Source organism: Penicillium mononematosum (assembly GCF_028829835.1).
Source record: "Penicillium mononematosum strain IBT 11891 chromosome Unknown utg000005l:1.0-9366267.0:1.0-9372171.0, whole genome shotgun sequence".
Taxonomy (NCBI): domain Eukaryota; kingdom Fungi; phylum Ascomycota; class Eurotiomycetes; order Eurotiales; family Aspergillaceae; genus Penicillium; species Penicillium mononematosum.
Genome location: NW_026643275.1, coordinates 7,912,545 through 7,935,382, shown reverse-complemented (window position 1 = coordinate 7,935,382; position 22,838 = coordinate 7,912,545). Strand labels below are relative to the sequence as shown.

The following is a 22,838-nucleotide window of genomic DNA, read 5'->3' as shown; positions in this document are numbered from 1 at the left end:
TCCAACGCACAAGTGGGGGGTTGCGGGGATTTCCTACTTTCTTCACCGCCACATGCGCGCCAACTCACTCGCTTTCCCTTTTTGGGAATCTATCTCTACCTACGGAGTATGTATAACAAGTACTATAGTATATAGTTAACTACTTAATCTGTACTATTTCCCATTTAGCTATGGACTTGACAATTCACGCCTTCACTTCTGAGGCCTCTCTAATGTACCTCTGGTGCCTAATAGTACTTGTTGATATTTCCAGCCCCTTCTAATCAGATTTAATGGGTTATGTTAGTAGATATCAATAGCCAGTATTAGCCTGGACTATCATAATGTACATTATATAAGAGTAGAACTATGGAAATGGATGATCTACTTTAGCTCACAGCAAGTGATGCAATATATTACGATGTATATTTCAACCTTGACCACACCATTAGATAAAAGTAACCGTGAACAGCCGAAGTATCTGACATCTTGCACCATGCACCATCAAACGCCGAAAGAGGATATTGAAACCCAAGTGAAAAGAAAGAGAAAAAGAGATAAGAGTAAAGTGAAAGGAGTTGGATTATTAACAAATACAGATCCAGAAAATAGATAGGTGCCACGCGCTCATAATCTGGTATCACAAGAATATAAAGAAAGGCCAAAAAACAAAACAAAAAACAAAAACAAAAACAGATTCTGCTTGCTTGGTGAACCAAAAATAAGCAAGAATTAGAGTACTGACGCCATGATGCACAGGCTCAGAGGGCGGAGGGAATCTGTGCTCGTGAATGATCAGAGAGATCGATAAACGAACAGATGCCCTCCTGACCCTGTGCAAATGCAAATATCACAATGAAACTTCCAAAATGGTGAGAACAGCCCTAAAATGTAAACGAGCACGCTTCACGCGTGTCTAGCGAACTTCCAATGGCTCCCCTGTGCAATCCACCAAATCCGAAATCACATTTCTGTCCGAATGAGCCACCAAAAAAGTCACTCCGTGATCCATCGTAAGAATATCGAATGCTAGAACCGGGGAGAGGGATATGGCTGGCTATATATGTATAAAAAAGGAATATTAAAACAAAGGTTTGCTATTAAAGCAGCAAAGATGTCAGGGGTGAAGGTGGGTAGGGCAGGTAAAAGACCTGGGGAAGCCCCTAGCGGCGAGTAGCGATGTTCTGTTGTTGCTCTGGGTTAAGACGGTCTCGCAGAAGCATGAGGGGGCGGCCGGGCTCGAGAAGACCCATCATCATCTTCCCCAATTCATTGTGCTTGATCGGTTTGGTGACATAGTCATTGAAACCTGCCCGGGCAGCGTTCTCAATTTGGTCTGTCATTGCATTTGCCGAAAGAGCCATGATTGGAATCTGTGGGTAATGATTCTTTTGCTCCCAGTCACGGATGTCTTTGCAGGTATCGTAACCATTCTTGATGGGCATCTGAATATCGCACTACAAATAAACGCGGTTAGTTTTGCAGGGGGACATGGTACAAAGTAAGGCTCACAATGATGAGAGAATAATATCCTGGCTCTTTAGAAAGTACCATGTTAGTGCACTCCAGTCCGTTGGATGCAGTCTCCGACATCAGCTTGATCTTGTCCAAATACTTCAACATGACCTATATATGGGTTAGAAATCAATTCAATCGAGTTTTCATAAACCAACTTACATCTCGATTGGTCTCGTCATCCTCAACGAGCAGGATTCGATAACCCTTGTTGCCCAAAACTTCTTTGACCATCTTGGAGACGGTTTTGAAGTTGTTATTGATCTCGCGTGCCATGTCTTGGTTGCGATCCTTGCTCAGCTCACGCTTGCTCTTGGGATCGAATATAGTCGAGAAAGCAGAAGGTTTGACAGGCTTTGGCACAATGAAAACCTGCTTTCCTGAAGCTGCTAGCTCCTTGACCCGTGAGCTGATCTGACGCTTTTGATAAAGGTCTGAAATTATGACGATGACGGGCGCGGGATCCAAGGCTGGGTCTGACACGCTTTGAATGACCTCCAATATATCATCAGTTGGAAGGTTCAAGACAAGATGTGTACAAGGCTGGGCACCTGAAGCAGAGTGCATCGCATCTTTCCATTCATCAACATCAGGTAACGTTGTGACTTTGAATGCAATCTCATAAGGAACGACCTGCTCAATGTGCTGCTTTATGGCTTGCCGCGCGTTTTGGAGCGGACACAAGGTCACGATGGAGAAAGGACCATTGACAGGCACAGATACTGGTCCTATTGGTGTATCCGGAGAGGCAGATGGTTGAGACGTAGGCGACGGCACGGCGGCCGGTGTGTCGAGCCTGGCAACAGCAGGTTGAATGTTTGTACTGGAGACTGCATCTGGCAGATTTTCCAAAGCTCCTGCCTGCTCCAATGGAGGTGGCAAGGGCGCGGAACCTATATCCGGGGTCGGGAGAGCAGAGGATGTAATTGATAACGAGCCAGAAAGGGGAGTGTCGGCGCTTTTGCCGGACGAGTCGGAGTCTCTTGGAGCTAGAGGAGGGGCTTGTTGATAAGAGGTTGTTCTGGGCTTTGCCGGCCTTCTTGAAGCAGTTGAACTCTGGCGCATCAATTTGGGCTGCTCAGAGGGGGAAGGTGGCGGGGGAGCATCGACCTTGACGTTGAAAGAAAACTTTGCTCCCTGGCCCTCTTTGCTGCTGGGAGTGAGTTTGCCGCCATGCATTTCGACGAGTTGCTTCGACAGGAAAAGCCCCAGGCCGCTACCTGCATGTTGCTGTGTCCCATTTTCTCCAAGCTGACTGAATCGTTGCATCAATCGTTCCGCGTCCTGAGAGCTGAACCCTTTTCCGGTGTCCACGACCTCAAAATTCATGAATGCCTGTGTGTCATCGGGGTTTGCAGATGGGTCCCGATACATGTCACAGCAGATGTGAATTTCACCTTGCGCAGTGAATTTGACTGCATTGCCGAGAAGATTGATCAGGACTTGACGAATTCGGAACCGGTCTCCAATCACCATCGATGGCAAGTCCTCGCCTATGAGATAGTTGATCTCAAGACCCTTATCGATCGCTCGTGAGGCAATGGTATCGATTACATCCTCGATCATCGATCGAATATGGAACCAGGATTTGACCATTGACATCTTGCCAGCTTCGACGCGGGAAACATCAAGGATATTGTCAACCAACTCGCGAAGATTGGTGGAGCTGTTTTGGATGGTGTCAAGCATTCGCCTCTGGTCACTATCAAGCTGCGTATCCAGGATGAACGGAATAGTACCAAGAATGCCGTTAAGCGGGGTTCGGATCTCATGCGACATGTTGCTGAAGAACTTTGTCTTGGACTCCATTTGGTGATTCAACTGTTGCATGGCCTTGTTGAGTTCTCTTTCGAGGTTTTTGCGGTCGTTGATGTCGGTACAAGTTCCGTACCAGGAGGCTTCCTCGCTCCCGAAACTGCTGGTCTTGACACGTACTACGCGAACCAAATGCCATCGGAAATCACCACCTCGAGAACGAAGGCGGATCTCGGTGGAATAGAAGACCCGGCCATTCTCATCTTGCTGCAAAGAAGCAATGCCGCGCTTCACAAGTTCATCAAGAGCTGACCCGACCATGAACTCATAAGGTCCGCTATCATTTTGGTCTGTGTTCCGAGATGTTCTGTTGAGAGACAGCTCACCACACTTTTCGAGATCGTCAGGATGGACATGTTTAGCGAAGCCGAGGTCGTGTGCTTCCTCGAGCGGCTGACCGGTGTATAGATTCCACTGCTCGTTGACGAATATCAATCCGCGGTTCTCCGTTGCCTCAAACACAACCTGTGGGATCGAATTGGAGAATGCACGATACTTCGCATCAATAGCAAACTTTTCCCTTTCTTGAATTGCCTCAAGCTCAGCAATATGCTGCTCATGAATGTCAAGGAAAGACCCAATCCAGTACAGTACCTCTCCTGTTGACGATAACAACGGGTTGGCCCGGAAAATGAACCAGCGATATGCGGATTCATCGTTGAATCTTCGGACCCGCACTCTTTCAGTGAACTGTGCGCCCGTGCGCAAGGCATTGGCCCATTTGGTATGAACATGCTCACTCTCGCTGCTATGAATGTTCTGCCAAGGATCTCGAAACTTTTGCTCCTGGTGCTGACTTCTTCTGTAGGCATCAAACTTGGAATTGGTCCAGATCACCTCGCCACTCTGGGGTTTCGCCAGGAAGAGATGCAATGGGATAGAATTAAGCATCAGCTGGGCTATCGTGTCAGAGAACGGGCGCGGAAGCTCCCGTTGCAGTTGGGCGTACAACGAGTTCGTAGAGGCTTGACGTGATGATTGCTGGTTTGGTGAAAGGGGATTGGGCGGTCTGGTTTCTTGCAGTGGCGATGCGGTACAGAAAGATTGATCTCGTAGGTTGCTCTCATCGCCGGTGGTTGGTTTCCAGGCCGCTTTGTCCGGAGAAATTGGCGTCGATGAGTCGATGTTGGTGGTCTTCGACTTGACGAGCCGTGGTCTGTGTTGGGGTGCATTGTCTCGGGCGCTTTTATTTTGTGGGACATTGAAATAGCTCTCAGCACCTTCTCCACCAGATCGTGAAGCCACTCCTGGAGACTGATTTGCGGACCCGAATCCAATATGGCCAAGATCAAATCCAGGGGTCCCCATCGCAGAAACAGCAGGACTGAACTTTACAGACGAACGATCACTAGGGCTAGTGGTACTCGCTTGCGCGGACATTGGGTTGTTGTTGTCGCCAGCGGAGTAGTCGACGTGACCGCTTAGTCCCGCAACAAGCTCTAGCTCACTGCTTGCATCTGAAAAAGTGCCCCCGAGACCTAAAAGATGACCATAGCGGGGAGTTTCCACCTTGGATGAGAGTTGTCTCTCAAGCTGGCTATATCGCTGAGCCAAGCAGAAAGAAGTTGTCAAATGCGGCATCAGAAATGAGAGTGATTGCCTGAGGTTAGCAGGATATGGAACAATTGTGCACAGCATCGAGACAACGGCAACAGGAAATCTCACTGTCGATGAGGAATCCCGGTTAGAGTGGCCACCATGTAAAAGAGGAATATGGATAACGGTCTTTGAGTGATCGATCCCAATAGCCTCTAGTGGAAGGTTATTAGAGTAGTCGTGTGAAGGCGGATGCTTGGAGAAAGCCCCTTCATCGACCGAATGGCTTGTGAAGAACGGGTTTTGTTCTGCATGTGTGCGGGGAGCAGGTGATGGAGCAGGGGACTGGGACCAAGGAGACTGCGGAATCTGCTCATATTCATCATACTGTTTCAATCCACTGACGCCGAGGCCTTGCTGCATCGGCACAGCCCCGGTTCCCCTGTCACTCGGACCATCGACATCAGGAGTAACTTGAACCATCTCATTCGGACTGTCGGCGGACTCGGTCCAACGCTGTGGATATTGCGCGCTCTCTGTATATTCACGTGTTAAGACGGTGGGACGGGTACGTCCAAATAGCCTGACCACGCCTGTACGCTTGATGAGAGGGTCTAGCTCTACCTCCAACGGTCTCGGTATGGGAAACACGGCCTGCCGCATACTGCCGAGGAGACAGTTGAGCGTATCGTCTTTGGCTTCGGAGCTCTCACCCATCAAATGATCCGTGGATGGCGGGTTTGGGGGAGCGATATGTACGTGCTTTTTCTCGGATTTGACATTCATCTTCGAAACTTGTGGTTGGTTGGGATCGTGAGGGGCTTGGCCTTTGTTTTTATCAAACCCAGCGAATGAGTGCCGTGATAATAAAGATGGCCGCGAAGGTCCAGGTATTTTAGCCTGGGATACTGGTTCAGTTTTCTGTTGGGCGCTCTTGCGTGAGTGAGATGTCTCCGTCGATGGTCCCTTCCCTATATGACGCGCTTGAAATTCATGCAATGACGTATCCACGTTCTGGTTAAAGATTGCCTTTTGGCCCCAAGGTACGTTCTCCAAATCGGTCACATCTCCAGGGACAGCGAGTGACACACGCTCAGCCCCGTAATGCGTTTGCAATATATCAATGAGGTTGGACCACCACGCTTCGAGTCCCGCATCCGCATTCAGCTGAAGAGTGAGATCATAGAGATTGGGACTGGTAAAATTCGGATCTTCCTGGATCTGGCTATGATGAGCAGGCAAAAAGGTCGGATGTGGTTCCACGGCTTTTGGTTCTGTGGGCAGAGTTTGGGGCCCTGTCGAAAAATGAGGTTTCTCGGATGGAAGCTTCAATCTAAATGGGCCCCCACGCGCTGTTGGTTCAATCCCCATTTTGGCCGGTTTATTTTGCATGGGTGGGAAAGGATAGGACGGTGTGTGTGCTGGTTTGCGATCGGAAGGCGTCTCTGTCTGGGCACCTTTGATTGTCCCTGCCGAACCTGCCGAGCCTGCGGAGGTATTGGTATTCACGGTTGCGACTGGAGCCTCCGTTGAGGCATTGGACAAGGTATTTGACAAACGTCTCTTTCTTGGGGTATCATTCGAGAGGGCGGAGACGGGTTGGTTCTGGGACGAGACGGGTTGGGTTTGCTGCATCTGTTGGTATACAAGGAGATCTTCCATCTGCCTTCGAAGTTCCTTGAGAGTATGCGAGCTGCGACCTTGATCCTCCTGTCGCTCGGCTTCCGATCGTGCGTCCTCGGTAATGGGTGTTAGACCGACAACCTGCTCTGCAGAGTCACCGCGCGATAAACGAGATGGTTGGAGGGATGACTTCTCAAGAGCATCCACCCTATCCGCCAGTTCATCCACCAATTTTTGGGATTGGTGACCATGTGGGGAGCGGTAGCCAGGCGATCTGAGAGGCTGCATATGAGATTGGGACACCTGCGGATGTGTCTCTGTTGGCGAAGGGAATGGAGGACTCCTCTCACTATGGACATCCTCATTCTCACACCTCCAGTGGAGGGAAAGGGAATAAAAGGATATCAATAGTTGTGGATGAAGTATAGGATGGAACGATGTGAGGCGTTTTATGGCTTGACCGTCGCAAATGAGGGAGGTCAGATGTTGAGTGGGGTAGGAAGAAAAGAAAATAGATGCCAATAGAATATCGAGTTTGATCTTAGAATGATAGCCCTGGAAGATGAAGCTGAATAAAGTTGGAGGGGGCGGTGTATAGACCTAGGTATCAAAGGGGAGGGGATTCGAGAAAGAGAAAGGAAATGTACCCGCCAGGCCCATTGGATCGATATGGGAGTGGATGGGAGGAAAAAAAGTGGACTGGGGGCGTGATGCACCTGGGGAGAATTATGACGTAGGAAAATAAAAAAAAACTTGGTGGCTTTTTTCTTATATTTCTTATATATAGTTATTAGTTATATTAGTTATTACCTAGGTATTATATCGGTATTTCCTCTATAATGGATTATAAATATGTTCGTATGTTAAGAGTTGACCTTTCACTTCTTTTTTTCTCTATATATCCAAGTCTTCCCCTTAACACAATATAAAAAGAAATATGTGACGTAGCCCTATACTGTACCTGGCTTACCTGTACTCGGGACTGCGGTGAGCAATGACGATATTCGACCAAATCCAAATTTCTCCCTTTTATGGGACTGTGGGATGAAATTTATGAAATTCTATGAAATATTCCATGCTATAATAAAACTACATATGTACATACTAGAAAACTGGAATATCTAGAATCAAAGAAAGCACCGGGTCTGAGACCAGAGAATCCAACCCTATCCCCCTTGTTCAGCCTCGCATTTACGGGGAATGGGGTATTGTAGTAGGTCAAAAGCATTGTCCTGTTGCAGATGCCTAACCCCCCCCTGGGAACAAGGGGATCGACCCGCCGACGTCAACGGGGCTCCTGTGGCGCCAAATCGGCTCGATGTGGGAATGATTAGTGCATCGACGGTCAAAGCCCCCTTTTCCCGCAGGAATTCTAAAAACTGCGAAATGGATAATCTGGGGTTTGCAATACTTTATTTTATCTCGACAATATATATTGTTCCGAACGGTTGAAAGTTGAAACCTTTTCAATACCTACTACCTAAGTAGACGTTCATCAGAGATCCATGGATTCTCCTGTCGTCATTCGGCATATATATACATTCCATCTCACTTGGCTGGCTCCTTTATATGTACAATATAGTCTGGGCTCTCTAGCTGCACATATAGTTATCCCTTATTCTTCCAGCTTCTTGTGGGGCTATGCCTACTTTCATATACTTAGCTGTGGATCCTGACTGAATGAGATATCTCATCAACATTATACTACTTCCACTGCTCCGCTGGGCAAATTGCAAGCTGTCAAAAATTATTCGAAGTTGAGATTTATTCAAGTGTACTTTCCCAGGAGTCATATGTTCAATAGCCTCCAGGACTATAACCAAATCCTTATGAAAATACAGCACCCACGTAGAATGTCAAAACGCCATGCAATCATATACTCATATAACAGAACTAGCAGAGTCCTGGAGGTTCCGGCTCCAAGTCCACTGACTGTGCAGGCTCTCGGCTATTTTTGCCAGCTTGGTCACCCACATCCAAACCGCGCCGAGGATTCAACTCCCTCTGATAAACCGGGTGCTCGTTATCCTTCAAACCCGACCCTGTAGGGTCCCTCCGAATGAGAAAGCCCTGCACGCGCGCATCATTGGAATCCATCTGTTTGACAGTGCTGTCTCTGCGGTCCTGTAGAACGCGCGCCGACTTCTCGTTGACCTCACGTAGGCGATCATTGTAGCCACTATTCACCTGTCCGAGCCAGGATGCTTGAAGGGCGCCCGCAAACAGCACCAAGAGGATTACAAGCCGAGTGAAGGTGCGCTGGTCGACAACATGCTGCTGCGGTCCTTGGTGGCGGTTATGCCAGTCCTCCCAATCTTCCCAAGTGGCATTGGCGTAGATGTTCGGTCCATGTGAAGCTCGTTCTACTCTTGTATCCAGTACCGTGTGGATCCATCCAGTGCCATTTCGATCATAGGCCGCTCGTTTGATCGGGTCGGAAAGGATTTCATGTGCGTCCACCACAATTCGGTAGCGCTGCAGTCGAGTTTCAGCGGTTAATTGATGGAAAAGAGGGTGGTCTTTCAGAGGTCGGTCAGGGTGGTAGATCTTAACAAGGTCATAGTAATTCCTTTTCGTGTACGTTGCGCTGCGGGGTAGGTTCAAGACATCATAAGGAGTGAAAGATGGATTGCTGGGCCATGAGTAGTCCTGATGTGGGAACCCTGCTGCGGTGGCATAGTTACTGCGTTTGTATGGTGCCTGCAGTCCATAGCCCGTAGAGACTTTATTGTTGGAACGAGGAAGCGGGGAGACCACGGTCGAGTTCAAAATGCGCAGGCTTTGGCAATGAAAAAGATTGATTTTCTTGAACATTGTCACATGGTGTCACTTTAGTGAGCACGGTCAAAATATCCGTTGTGCTCGTGTCTTAAAGTTATCGTGAGAGGAGTAAGGTGAGGCCCTCGTGCTCCGGAACGGCGGCTTCGGGGATGGTCACGTGTGCACAGGCGTTCGAGGTTTGACCTAAAGATCTCCGACACTTTGAACGAAATATTTACGCTTACCTTTCCCGCAGTCACATTTCAACAACAATGCCTGGGTCCGACGACGACCGCCCTGAACGCCGGCGCCGAGATAGGTCGCAAGACTCGCAAGACGACCACTATTCGAGCTCAAGAAGACGCGACCAAGACCGCCGGAGCTCTCACCGGGACAGCCCTCGACGGAGATCATCCCGCAGCCCAGCTGAAAGAACCAGTCGCCGAAGTGATCGTGATCGACCTCGCCGTGAGCGCAGAGAGCGATCCTCAAGCTTAGCTGGTGAAGACCGCCGCAGGCACAGACACCGCAGCCATCGACATCATGATACCCGGGACGAATATGAAGCACGATCTTCTCGGAGGCATCGTCGTACGCGATCACGATCTCGCTCTCGCTCACCCCAAAGATCACGCAGCCCTCCACCCCGAGCATTGGAACGACGCGGTCCCCTCCCCTCACAGTCCGACGCATTCACCGACGTGGCGCACCCTTCAGATGCACCGGCGCCAGAAAAGCAAAAGCCGAACTTCAACCCCACTGGTAGACTCGCAGCCGAAAGCAATACAATTCAAGTCCAGGGTGGTACGGAGATAGTTTTGAAATACCATGAGCCCCCAGAGGCGCGCAAGCCGCCCCCCCAAGGAAGCTTGGCGCATGTATGTGTTCAAAGGGCAAGACTTGTTGGAAACGGTCGAATTGAGTGAACGCAGTTGCTGGCTGGTTGGTCGTGAGCGAATGGTGGTAGACTTCCCACTCGACCATCCCAGCTGCTCGAAGCAGCATGCAGTGCTACAATTCCGATTTGTTGAGAAGCGCAATGAATACGGCGATCGCATCGGCAAGGTCAAGCCTTATCTTATTGATCTTGAGAGTGCAAATGGATCGAGCGTTAACGGAGAGACTATCCCTGGTGGTCGTTACGTGGAAGTCATGGATAAGGACGTGATTCGCTTCGGTCTAAGCTCGCGCGAATACGTCCTCATGCTGCCTCCCAGCTGAAGAGTGATGCCTTCAGCTTTGTTGAAAGCATTGAAGCGCTACGGGGTACAACAACTTCGATGAACGGAATATGGCAATAATATTACATTTCGGATCATAAGTGATGCGAGCTTAACCTAGTCTTCGCGGGCAGACAAGGTCGAAGCCTTGAATCAATGCGGCGCTTGGCCTCCTTGGACTTCCCTTCAAGCTGGTCCATCGCCTACTTTACCTTTTCCTTAGCTTCGTTCAGTGCTTCTTCTGCCTTGCCCTTACCCTTGCCTGCATACTCGGCCGTCTCACCCTTCACCTTGCCTGCGTATTCGGACGCCTCGCCCTTCGCTTTGCCTGCATACTCGGATGCCTCGCCCTTCACCTCTCCCCCCTTTCCTTTGCTTGCTTGGCCCCAGCGCCAACGACGTCCTTGAGCTTGTTGGCGGCTTTCTCTGTTGGCAAAGTCACGTTAGCATCAGTCTGCACATTGAATGGAAGTCATGTAGATCTGTGAGATCACGTTTGAAGACGTACCGCCTGTATTGATGCCCTTGACTGCTGCGTCGGAAACGGTCCGATCGGCTTTCTTCAGTGTGTCTTTTGTCGCATCGACAGGTCCCTTATTGCAAGGGGCTGTCGCTGAAATGGAGCGAATTGCCTGGAAGCCAGGTGCAGTTTGTACAGCCACCCGGGACCGGAGGAGAGGAGCGAATCGTGCTGCTGACATGGTTTTGGAGGTGGTTTTGTAAGGGAGTGAGTGGTGTGGTAGAAGTTTCCGATAGCTCAGGCTAATTGGCGTATAATTGATGAAAATATTTTATGGATTTCCCCAGATCAATGCAGGGTAGCTTGTTTAAATAGGTTCGAGCTTTAAAATGTGGCCGTATCATACTTGGTTTCTACTTGGTCGCCGCTCAGCGGGTAGTTGGTTTTCGGCGACGTCATGAGTATGTAGTCCACTTCTTACGTCGATGGACAGTCAGCTTTGGCCTGATTTCCAAGGTTTCCTTTGCAAATCAGGTTTGCTCATGGGATTTTATACACGTCCAAATCCGGTTTTGAGGTCATTTTTGGAGTCATTGTTTTCTGGCTGATCGACGCTCTGGGACAGCAACATGTACAACATATAGACCTCGGGATAGTACCCCAATTACTACTAGGGAACAAGAAGATTGCTAACAAGCACCACAGAGATTGAAGCGATATATCGTTGGATTGGATTGGATATCTGCGAAGGGGCAGAGCGGCCACAGCTCAAATGCCTGATTTTTCAGGGTTGATGCCTTAACGTATTCGGTAAGCGAGCTGCGCATGTAAGCCAGCTGCGCAGCCCAAAACACATAGTAAAAGCGATAAATTACAAATTGATATCTCAACAAAAGTGGTCTATAACCACTTCTCCTTAAAGCATACTATGTTTTAGGTGATATCCAGCCCCTTCAGGAACTTTTAAAGAGTTTTCATAACCTAGAGGTTGAGTCGATATATATTTCTACCTTGGGGCAGAGTAATTTTCAATACCATAATAATACACAGTTCCAATTAACTTAAGATTAATATATAGAGATCATAAGCCTTATCAATAGCTATCGACAAGCAACTAAACCAGAAACAAATGTGGTTGTTCAGATATCAAGTTATAAAATATCGCATTTACTATGTGTTTTGGGCTGCGCAGCTGGCTTACATGCGCAGCTCCCTTACCGAATACGTTAATTTGCCTAAATCTGCCTGATTTTAGACTGGCAGAAAATGAAGATACCTGAATTACTATGACATTTCGCTTAATAAGCAAAGTACCTATCCATCCATGGATGGATGTTCAGCCCGGTAAAATGAAGCTATTCCCACCATCTAAATCCTTAGATTTGTCTAATTCTAGGCGTTGAGGCTTTCCCACAGCGTGGATCTCTATGTAAACCTCCATATTAGGCAATATGAAGCTATTCCCACTATACAGATCCTCAGATTTGTCCTATTCTAGGTATTAAGGCTATAGGAATAGCTTCAATTTCGTGGTTTATACGGTCGGAAAGCTTCAAAACCGATAGATTTAGACGGTGAGAATGATATCGACACCTGAAATTTGATATATATGAGGATTTGTGTGGTGGGAATACTAGCATCAATTTCAAAATATGGGGGTTTTGTACGGCGCGAATAGCCTCAATTTACAATACACTGTGTAGAGCGGTGTTAAAAGCGGTCTAAATTAAGGCATACATCAGGCATTCACCCTGAAAAATCAGGCATTTGAGCTGTGGCCGCTCTGCCCCTTCGCAGATATCAAGAGCAATTGACTCATATTCTAAAACTGCGAGAACATCATCACCTTCGGAAAACTCCGACATAGTGCTTGGAGACGGATATACGGGTAACATCTACAACATAGTATTTACCATATAATACAGACTAGTAGTCTTGTTAGTAGTCATTTTGGTCTTATCCTTCAGGAGTCTTTTTAATGGCCTTATTAGTAGTCTTCTTAATATAGGACCTTGGCCCAGAAGATCCAAGGATATCCCTTGCTGACTACAGTGGGATTTTCTAGACCACACTCTTCCTGTACCTGACTCGAATGAATCTCCGAGCATATCACCCGTAGATAACTATATGAATGTAACGTGATGACTAGGTAGAAGGGGAAGAACCTAAACAGAGATCTCGAGATACTCCGAAATATGTGGCCGAAGTGAATCCCAAAACCAGGGTGTCCTGGTTATAGTCTGTCACCGCTAGTCTAAGTCGCCATACACTAAAATATAACCACATGAATCGAATGCTGGGACCAAAGCTCAATGGGGGCCCTAAGACGAAGCCTGATTGCATGTCTTGCGTTTCTTTCATAGCATCGGCCCGCTTTGCTGTTAAACTCTCCGTGAACAGGGCTCGTCACTTCGGAGTGTGTCAGGGTAAACTTACGACTATGCGTCCATGTGCCAGGATCCCAATTCGGATATTGTGCAATCAAAAGAATGAACTCTAGGATTGTCTCAAGGTCCAGGGCAACCCCAACTTGGCCAAGGTTCGGAGTCTCAGATTAAGAAACAGGATATAGATACGTCTCAACCCTCATATATATAACACTTTAATCTAAACAAATCGCTATTGTATTTTAACACGTTGGGATCTCGCGATGCTTAGATCACTCTATAATGAGAGCATTTCATCAACGATCAGTTTTGCCTCAAAATGTAGGGCAAACCCAATCTGGAAAGCGTCCGAGGTCTCATCATGAGTGATCCAACAGTCTGCAACAAATCAGATTTGAACTGCGTCGAGGTGAAACCTTAGATTTAGATGGCAATCTAGATTCTCTGTCCCACCCAACTATGAGAGTATGTATACACCAGTGTGACCCTGGGATCCAAGGTCCGTAGGCAAACTACCAAGATGACTTCTGTAGTTATAAGAAGAAGATATCAAAATGATATACATTCAATAAATGCATATTAATTTCCATTGACTACCTACATATGTAGGTATTGCCCAGATCTGGTGGCACCTTGGCGACCCAGTAAATAAAGCTTGAATTGGATCAAGCTCCCGTGGTCATTCATATCCGTGACTTACTGGTTCTGCTAGAAGCACATCTCGGGCTGAGTGCATCTACAGACTTATCCAGTCTTATCTCAACAATTCGCATTATATCATTACGTTTGAAACAAACAACACGCAGTGAACTTGCAGAGAACTCACACATATCTCCCGCATGGCTCGCATGTAGCTCACAGAAAAGCAGATGGAATAGAGATATCCATGAATGAATTTGGCAGAGAAGTTGTATATAGTGATATAGAGAATACCGGAACATACTGGATATAAAGGGAAAGATATCAAATAACAAAAATTCCCACCTGTTCCTTCCAATCGGCGGAAAACCTTGGAAGGTTCCTGGCCCTCATGTCAGCGATGGTTAAGTTCACCTGGGCAACCCTGGAAACGTTTTCTTCTCTCCTCTCTCTCTCTCTCTCTCTCTCTCTCTCTCTCACCCTTCTCTCTTTCACCCTTCTCTCTTTCACCCCCTTCATCAAAACATCTGTTTTGCTTTTTCTCTTTCCCGCACTCTGTTCTCACTTGATCTATCTCTACTGCGTTGCCCTTCGGTGCACAAAGTCACTCGCTGAAAATGGAGTCCACAACACACTCCAGTCACGTTGACATTTCTGAGCAACACGTCGAGAAGACGTTGACCGGTGATGTCCCCACCGAGCAGGAAAAGGTAGGCCAAACTGAAAAGGCCGAGCTCAGTGCCGAGCACCCAGCAGACGGACCTACCACGTGTGAGGGCCCCCAGTATCCAAAGGGTCCCCAGCTTGCTTTGATCACACTGGCATTGTGTTTGGGCGTGTTCTTAGTTGCTCTTGGTACGTCCACACTTCCTTGTCTTCTAGCCATTGGAAGTTTACCGCAGGGCACGACTAACGCATATTCTCTTACCCTATAGATAACAGCATCATTGCTACCGCAATCCCAAAGATCACGGTCCAATTCCACAGCCTCGAGGACGTTGGCTGGTATGGAAGCGGTATGTCAGAGGCCGAGGTGACCTAGGTGATGGGGCTGAACTGATCCTTTTTTTTTTACTTTTTCAGCATACCTTCTCACCACAGCTTCGCTCCAGCTACTTTTCGGAAAGTTTTACACCTTTTTCAATGTCAAATGGACATACCTCTTCGCCATTGGCTTGTTCGAGCTGGGCAGTCTCATCTGCGGCGTTGCCAACAGCAGTCTGACACTTATCATGGGCCGTGCCGTTGCTGGCATTGGGTCCGCGGGAATTTTCTCGGGCTCGCTCATCATTGTTGCCCATTCGGTGGCCCTGAAGAGGCGACCATTATACAATAGCTGTATCGGCGGCATGTTCGGCATTTCGTCCGTGGCTGGGCCTCTGCTCGGCGGGGTTTTCACCGACAAAGTGACATGGCGCTGGTGTTTCTACATCAACCTTCCAATCGGAGCCGTCACTGTTCTGGTTATTACAATCTTTTTCACTGCCCCCAACCCCCCATAACAAAGAATCGACATGGGCGGAGCGCATTAAGAAGTTTGACCCTATGGGTACAGCTCTTTTCCTCCCTGCCATCGTCTGCTTGTTGCTAGCTCTGCAATGGGGTGGCACCATCTATGCCTGGGATAGCTGGCGTATCATTTTGTTGTTTTGCTTTTTCGGTGTTCTCATTCTCGTCTTTCTATTTGTCCAGTACACACAGAAAGACAATGCTACAGTGCCACCACGAATTTTCTTCCGCCGCACTGTTTGGTCGTCTGCCCTTTACAGTTTCTGCCTCGGTGCTGCCTTCCTCGCCTCTGTCTACTTCTTGCCCATCTGGTTCCAAGCCGTGAAAGATGCCAGCCCCGTCAGCTCAGGTATCATGAATCTACCCATGCTGATTGCCGTTGTGGTTGCCTCCCTCTTGTCGGGAGCCATCGTCACCCGCATCGGTTACTACACACCCTTCATGATTCTCGGTACAATCCTCCTCTCTATCGGCTACGGTCTCATGAGTATGTTCCACACAAACACATCCAAAGCTGTTTGGATCGGCTACCAGATAATTGCCGGGGCCGGGGCCGGTGCTGGTATGCAGCAATCTATGATCGCTGTCCAGGTTGTTCTTGATCTTTCTGATATACCTACTGGCACGTCCATCATCGTCTTTGCCCAGACTCTTGGCGGTGCTCTCTTTGTTTCTATCGGAAACACCGTTTTCAGGAACAAGCTTGTTGAGTATCTCGCCAACTATACCCCCAACGTGGATACGGCGTTGATCCTCGAGACTGGCGCCACTGGCCTTCACAGTGTCGTCGACAAGGCCGACCTACCCGGAGTCCTGCTTGCTTACAATGACGCTCTCACCCAGACCTTCATTGTCGGTGCAGCTGTGGCCTCCATCAGCATCATCGGTGCTTTGTGTGTGGAGTGGAAGAGTGTCAAGGGAAAGAATATTACCGCAGGAGCAGCATGATTGATTTTCTGCGACCAATTTCTTCGTTCTAGCTTATTTATTGCATGTTAGGATCCCTAAATTCTTTGAAAAGGAACCCCTTTCCAATTTCATGTACGTATTAGATGAATTGAATACCCTTAGGCTCATTTCACTTCTTCGTTAAATGTAACTCCCTGCTTATCGGCCAGTGATAACCCTAAACTGCCACCCGTGGACCTCGGGAGCTGTGCAGCTGGGCAGCTAACCCAAGACGTCTTAGCGTCCTGTTAACCCCAGATAAGCAGCGGAGAACATCGAGTTTCAGGTTGACTTCACAATATCTTGTGATCCTGTGGCACATTCCAATCTATGAAATGCCGACCAAGCGACGGATTTTGTCCTGCCAGCCGTGTCGGCGATTGAAGACACGATGTGAGGTCCTTCCGGGTTCGAGACAATGTGCTCGGTGCATCTCTCTAAGGTGGGTGGCCCAATACAACCCCGTCTTTTATTGAGGATTTGCTGGGGATTAATCGGTCACCAATTAGGCTTGAATGCTCTCTTCCATCCACATCTGCTATCACTAGCCCAGATTCAGCGTTCATTGGTAGATCAGAGAGAAACTCTGCGCAGCCTACTACATGCCATTGTGCAGCCCGGTATTGCTAACTCCGCTTGTATAGACCTAGGCTCTGATTACTGACTGATAACTACCAGGCTTGATGCTATCGAAGCTTCACTCGCTGAGATGAAAGAATTACTGAAATCTCACCTTCTCGGCAATGACCGGTCTATGACAAGAGACCCTGCCAATGAAATGCGAGCCATGGGCAGTAATTTAAACCCAGCAAAAGATATTAACGATAGCAAAGCCAAAGCCACTATGCACGTGCCCTCAGAGACAGATATATCGGCAACCACCGACATCCAACCAGCACCGATCACAGTCGTCCGCCACGTTGGAAGTCTAATCACCGAGCCCGTAATAACCGGGGAAAACGACACGCTCCGGGGCCATATGACCGAAATGGGCTTGGACTCGGACAACTTCGCCAGTGTTCTTCAGCACGGCTTCGAGCAGATAACCTCATGGTACCCACTTCCACATGGAACCCTGGCGGTTCTCAAACAGGAGCATCCTCTGCTCTTCGCCATATGTCTTCTAGCAGGTATGCGAGCAACGGCCGGTCTAAACCGCACCAACTTGCACATAACCCTTCATACATTGGTCAAGACCCACTTGGGCAAGAAGACTCTAGATACGCCCATCGATCTCTCCACCATACACGCCATGCTTATCTTCAGCGCCTGGAGCTTTGGGCCTCTCGTGCCAGGTGGTAGGTATATTGATAGCTGGCTGATGAGCAGCACGACCATTACCCACTGCATGCTCAGCTTTCCTCTATCTGAGCTTGTGTCTCTGGTGGGCTTGCACGATAAAACGAGTCGGAACATGTGCAGGATGTGGATTCAGGCGTCGCTGGTGCATCTGAAGTACGTACCCTTCGAAGTTACAGTGATAAACCCCGTGAGACACGTGAAGATCACAGCTGACTGGGTTTCAAGATACGCAATTGGCACCGGTCGGCCCTCAGTGGTTCCATGCGAACGTCTTCATCCGTGGACGGAAGTTGTCAAGTATCCCGGGTTTGAAACGTTCGACCACATCATTGCAGCAGAGCTCAAGCTCTACATTCACCTGTACGAAGCCATCTATCACACCGTCAGTTCAGTGTCAGAGGCTTGGGAGATGGTCAATGGATGGGGACGCAAATATCTTGGAGGTGAGCAAGCTAATTTAACCGTGCTGGCAGGGTTTCCAAAGCTAACTTCTAAACACAGAAGGCAACAGTATCCTAAGATGGGCGCACTGTTGTGCATCACTCATTTTATCTCGATGGGAACTAGCAAAGCAGAATAAGTCCACGCCTCCCGACGCTCTGATGCGCAATGAGCGTATCAACGGGCTGACCGAAACGGTCATTCGTCATGCTCAGCTGGTACTGAGAGAGATCCTTGTCCTCTGTACCTCTGATACTGCGTTTGTTAGACCAACATACGACTACCTGCTTACCGCATATGCGGGCGTGACTCTAGCAGAGTACTGCGCGAGCATATCAGATGTGCACGCGACATATACGTTGATGGAAGATGTTCGGACGCAGGCTAGGATCCCCAAGAGCATCGAGGGAGTATTTAGCTGGGCGACGAATGTCGTGCAGAAGAAGGCAAAGGATCTGTTGGATTCGAAAGTGGCAGTAGTTCCCGATGACACCTTTTATACATATGCAGGGCCGGTCGCAGACTGGGCGCCGTTTCGGTTTATCGACTCGATGCCTGCTTCTGAATGGGACGGGATGAATGGCTCTATGCAACAATTTTGAAACCTATACAAGTCGCATTGTCTATTATCTGCGGGTAAATTAAATTGGAATACATCTCTCTCCGAGTAATTCTTATCTTCAATCAGAAATGGGCTTTCCGTGTGCGAGTTCAATTCGGTTTCGATGCCACTACACGTAAATGTTAGACACGTCCAATGCCGGACAAGTATAGATGAGGATAGGGCTTACTTTTCCACAAGAGATAGGCCCATAAAGCGCAGGATGATCCTCATCAATACACGAGGGCACAACCTTACAAACCGAATCCGGATTGAAGCCCAGGAAGAAAGGCATCGAGTACCTGGAGGTAGGCTGACGATTATAAACCCTATGCACCGTGGACTTGAACCTATTATTCGAAAGACGCTGGAGGAAATCGCCAATATTAACCACCAGCGTGCCAGGTATAGGCCGAGCATCGAGCCACTCGTCACTGGCAGACAGGACCTGCAAACCGCCGGACATATCCTGCCACAGAAGAGTGACGCACTGGATATCGGTGTGCGAGCCAATGCCGACGTCGACGTCGTCATTGTTCTCCTCGAGTTTATCGGCTGGCGTAGCGGGGTAGTGTACATAAAGCCCGTCTGCGCCGGGGTTCGTGGTCACCGCATCAAAATAGTCTTCTGGCATATCGAGAGCGAGCGCGAAGATACGAATCATCTTGCGCGCGAGTGTGAGGCGCCGATGATAGAATTCAATTGTTGTTTCGTGGAATCCAGGCAGATGGCTTGTTGTATCCCATGGGAAGTCATCGTCACTGGACAGTGCGTCCGGGTCGGAGACAGTTGGATCGTTTTTGGGATTGTAGCGCAGAGAGAATGTCTCTTTGCGATCTGGTCATCATTGTTAGTCATTCCCAATATAGCAAGGATACACACCCTGCATAGGTGTGGGAGGTGTGTTTACCCCTTGTTTCGGTTTTATTAATCTGGGTACTCCCCAGCCCATGCCATCCATCTGCGTTCTTTTGAGTCTTGCTTGTTGCTAGCTGTTTCTTTTCAATTGGCTGGTCGAAGAAAGCTTTCGCTTGGGATAGGGCATTCTGAATGAGTTCTTCTGAGATCCCGTGGTTTTTGATATAGAAGAATCCCGTGTTCTCAGCCGCTGCCTTGACTTTGGACGCGATGGTCTTTCTCGCCTCTAGATCCTTGTCGATCGAAGCGATATCTATGACCGGGATCTCATCCTCCGTTGGTAAGCGAGGAGGGGCAGTTGACACTCGGCGGAATTCTGGCCCGCTGAGCGTGAGGAGTTCAATTTCAGTGTACTCGACTAGGGTTGCCATGATTAGTGCGACATACAACAATGGCCAACACTAACTCGAGGATGCTGAATTTATTCCCGGTTGTTCTCCCCGCAATATGTTCGGAAGATTAGAAGGTCAAAAATCCACCGATAACCGTCGGAGAAGCGTTGCACGGCAATCGCCGAGGTTATCTCCATAAGGCCACATGCACATGTGGTTGGCTGTAATGATAAGCCAAGATAGGCTTACTTTCTGTACTTTTGCTCTTGTGAGATAGCATCGATACCTCTCTGGATAGTGTTATGAGTGTTTTGCAGGTCAGTGGACAGGCGCGGGTGGTTCCTTATCAACCCATTGGCCACTCTAAATAGCCAAGTAGCCCTAATAAACACGATATATCCTGCGCATACTTCCCTGTCACCCCCTTCCCCCCTTTATTCACGTTTCAGAGCTCATCAATAAGATTAGCACTCGAATTCGACCATCTTTATCTTTTACCTGTTCTCCACTCTCTATCTACCCCCACCCGATATACAATCTCAACCATGTCCAAGCTATCGCGACTTCACGAAATCCTAATAGTGAAAAGAACTCAACGAGATGGCATCGCTCGCCCCGTTGCTATGCTTGACAATGACTCTATCCGACCAACACCAGTAAAGGATCGAACATGGTCCCAACTCACTTACATCATGTTCTGGTTCTCTGCGACTGCGAACGTCAGCAATCTGTACACAGCTTCCACGGGAATGTCCATGGGATTGACTATGTGGGAAGCAATCGGATGCTCCTTCGGTGGTCAGATTCTTGCCGGGGCCTTGATGGCTGTTAATGGGCGTGCTGGCGCCATGTATCGCATTCCGTTCCCCGTTCTTTGTCGCTCCAGCTTTGGGCATTGGGGAGCACTGTGGCCGACTTTTAATCGTGCGGCCATGTCGGTTGTATGGAACGGTGTCAATTCCGTTCAGGGAGGGCAATGCTTATAGTGAGTCTTCTTTTCTTAACCCGGTTCTTTCCTACAGTAAAGCAAGCGCTGAAAGTTGGGTTATTGACGTCTATTCCCAGTGTCTTTCTCCATGCTATCTTTCCTTCTATTGAAAATATCCCGGATAAGATGGGATCTAAATCGGCTTTAACTTCAGCACAAATGATGTGTTTCTTCATCTACTGGTACGTTGACTAGTATCTCAATGCTTATCTATTGCTAACCAGTCTCTGTAGGCTTATCAATTGCGCATTCTTAGTGGTGCCTGTACCAAAGATGAAGTCGCTCGTTTATATCAAAGTCGTCGTCTACTTTGGCGCAGCCTTTGCTATGTTGGGATGGACTGTGTCTCTCGCTGGTGGCTCTTTGAAGTCAATCAATGCACCCTCGGAGATAAAGGGCACCGAGAAAAGTTATCTCATATTCAAGTTCCTCTTCTTGGGACTCGCGAGTTGCGGAACTTTTATCTCCAATGCGTCCGATCTCCAGCGATATGCTACGAAGCCTAATGACGTCCTCATTGGCCAGTTTGTTAGTTTCCCGCTGTCGAACTTCTTGGTTGCCGTTTTGGGAAATCTCATCGCATCAGCTAGCAAAGCCATATTTGGAGAGGTTTGTTATATCAAGTCCCTTGTTAAAAGGAGCTATAGACTGACGAAGCTCTCTAGCTCATCTGGAACCCGCTGAACTTCTTAGATAAATTGATGGAAGGAGAGCGATACACCTCTGGCAACCGCACGGCCTGTGCTTTCATTGCTCTGGCATTCGTTTATTCGACTGTCTTCTCTGCCATTTTTGAGAACTCCATCCCGTAAAGACCCGTTGTCACCCTTTTCTATGCCTATGCCAAATACTAACAATCCTCAGCGCGGGTAACGATATTGCAGCCCTGCTACCAAAATACATTTCAATCAAACGAGGATTCTTCATCTGTGCCGGTAAGAAAAGAATCAAAGAAACTTGAACAACCCCATTTGTCTCAACACAAACTAACAATCGAACCCAGTCCTCTCTTACGCAATCTGCCCCTGGTATCTCCTCGCATCAGCCTCAATCTTCATCACATTCCTCTCCTCCTACCAAATATTCCTATCAGCGATCACCGGCATTCTCATCTGCGACTACTACCTAATACGCCGAGGGCTACTTAACATTCCAGCCCTGTACGTCTCACGTCCAAGTCCGTACCGGTACTTCCACGGATTTAACCCGCGAGCATTCTTGGCCTACATTATTGCCGTTGCGCCGAACTTTTACGGGTTTCTTTTCCAGATGGGTGTCGATGCGCCTCTAGCCATCCAGAGATTCTACTATATCGCTTACCCCACCGGCCTGATAATCGGATTTGTCGTCTATTACGTGTCATGTTTGGCTTCTGCTCCGCCCGATATGAAGCAGGCATCTGGATGGATGGAGCCTAAAGAGTTTGTGGAGGATAGTGATGTTTCCGGGATTGATGGGGTTTCTACTGATGGTCTTGAGCCCGGTTTTGCGGAGAAGGGGGCTGTTGCGGTTACTAGAGCAGCAGCTAATGGCGAAAAGGGTTCGTTTTAATGAGATATGTCCTGTTGGGATTTTAGGGTGTTTATGTTGAAGGAAGCACATTAATTTTTGATACTGTAATCTAATGCCTGCAGATGGTGTACGCAGAAAATGTGAGATCTTCATTTTATTTATACAGTCTACAGTTTCTCTAGTCAAAAGAAGGTGGAGACTGTATGGCAGATATCTGCCTCTGTTACCTCTATATGCACAATTTAAGATCCATTTTACGCTGTCGAGTCCACTGAGAAGACTACGGCCGACTATTCTTATTATCGGAATTGAGATATTGTAGAAACTGACCCTATATAAGTCGATATTGTAGG

General features: G+C 48.2%; 9 protein-coding genes across 9 annotated transcripts; 5 read left to right on the top strand and 4 right to left on the bottom strand.

Moving 5' to 3' along the window:
* Positions 1-1,142: 1,142 nt before the first annotated feature.
* On the bottom strand, positions 1,143-6,756 carry pkhB (putative sensor histidine kinase/response regulator; the record flags this gene model as incomplete). The annotated part of the gene is made up of 3 exons (XM_057297984.1): positions 1,143-1,436; positions 1,492-1,605; positions 1,657-6,756. The coding sequence occupies 3 exons, from the start codon at positions 6,754-6,756 to the stop codon at positions 1,143-1,145; spliced, it is 5,508 nt and encodes a 1,835-aa protein (XP_057145866.1).
* A 1,605-nt stretch (positions 6,757-8,361) lies between these two features.
* Positions 8,362-9,282, bottom strand: N7519_011210 (J domain-containing protein; the record flags this gene model as incomplete). The annotated part of the gene is made up of 1 exon (XM_057297983.1): positions 8,362-9,282. One exon carries the CDS (start codon positions 9,280-9,282, stop codon positions 8,362-8,364), a length of 921 nt encoding a protein of 306 aa, XP_057145865.1.
* A 218-nt stretch (positions 9,283-9,500) lies between these two features.
* Positions 9,501-10,449, top strand: N7519_011209 (putative FHA domain protein SNIP1; the record flags this gene model as incomplete). Its single annotated transcript, XM_057297982.1, is given in 2 exon segments — positions 9,501-10,110; positions 10,121-10,449. 2 exon segments carry the CDS (start codon positions 9,501-9,503, stop codon positions 10,447-10,449), a joined length of 939 nt encoding a protein of 312 aa, XP_057145864.1.
* A 202-nt stretch (positions 10,450-10,651) lies between these two features.
* N7519_011208 (uncharacterized protein) lies at positions 10,652-11,149 on the bottom strand (the record flags this gene model as incomplete). Its single annotated transcript, XM_057297981.1, has 2 exons — positions 10,652-10,872; positions 10,957-11,149. 2 exons carry the CDS (start codon positions 11,147-11,149, stop codon positions 10,652-10,654), a joined length of 414 nt encoding a protein of 137 aa, XP_057145863.1.
* A 3,402-nt stretch (positions 11,150-14,551) lies between these two features.
* On the top strand, positions 14,552-15,436 carry N7519_011207 (MDR family MFS transporter; the record flags this gene model as incomplete). The annotated part of the gene is made up of 3 exons (XM_057297980.1): positions 14,552-14,789; positions 14,870-14,950; positions 15,018-15,436. 3 exons carry the CDS (start codon positions 14,552-14,554, stop codon positions 15,434-15,436), a joined length of 738 nt encoding a protein of 245 aa, XP_057145862.1.
* A 43-nt stretch (positions 15,437-15,479) lies between these two features.
* On the top strand, positions 15,480-16,391 carry N7519_011206 (uncharacterized protein; the record flags this gene model as incomplete). Its single annotated transcript, XM_057297979.1, has 1 exon — positions 15,480-16,391. One exon carries the CDS (start codon positions 15,480-15,482, stop codon positions 16,389-16,391), a length of 912 nt encoding a protein of 303 aa, XP_057145861.1.
* A 602-nt stretch (positions 16,392-16,993) lies between these two features.
* On the top strand, positions 16,994-18,736 carry N7519_011205 (uncharacterized protein; the record flags this gene model as incomplete). Its single annotated transcript, XM_057297978.1, has 3 exons — positions 16,994-17,001; positions 17,070-18,136; positions 18,195-18,736. 3 exons carry the CDS (start codon positions 16,994-16,996, stop codon positions 18,734-18,736), a joined length of 1,617 nt encoding a protein of 538 aa, XP_057145860.1.
* Positions 18,737-18,814: 78 nt separating this feature from the next.
* On the bottom strand, positions 18,815-20,024 carry N7519_011204 (isopenicillin N synthase family dioxygenase; the record flags this gene model as incomplete). Its single annotated transcript, XM_057297977.1, has 3 exons — positions 18,815-18,865; positions 18,926-19,572; positions 19,646-20,024. 3 exons carry the CDS (start codon positions 20,022-20,024, stop codon positions 18,815-18,817), a joined length of 1,077 nt encoding a protein of 358 aa, XP_057145859.1.
* Positions 20,025-20,530: 506 nt separating this feature from the next.
* N7519_011203 (nucleobase cation symporter-1 family protein) lies at positions 20,531-22,524 on the top strand (the record flags this gene model as incomplete). Its single annotated transcript, XM_057297976.1, has 6 exons — positions 20,531-20,970; positions 21,051-21,155; positions 21,207-21,582; positions 21,639-21,781; positions 21,838-21,908; positions 21,977-22,524. The coding sequence occupies 6 exons, from the start codon at positions 20,531-20,533 to the stop codon at positions 22,522-22,524; spliced, it is 1,683 nt and encodes a 560-aa protein (XP_057145858.1).
* Between the last annotated feature and the right edge of the window lie 314 nt (positions 22,525-22,838).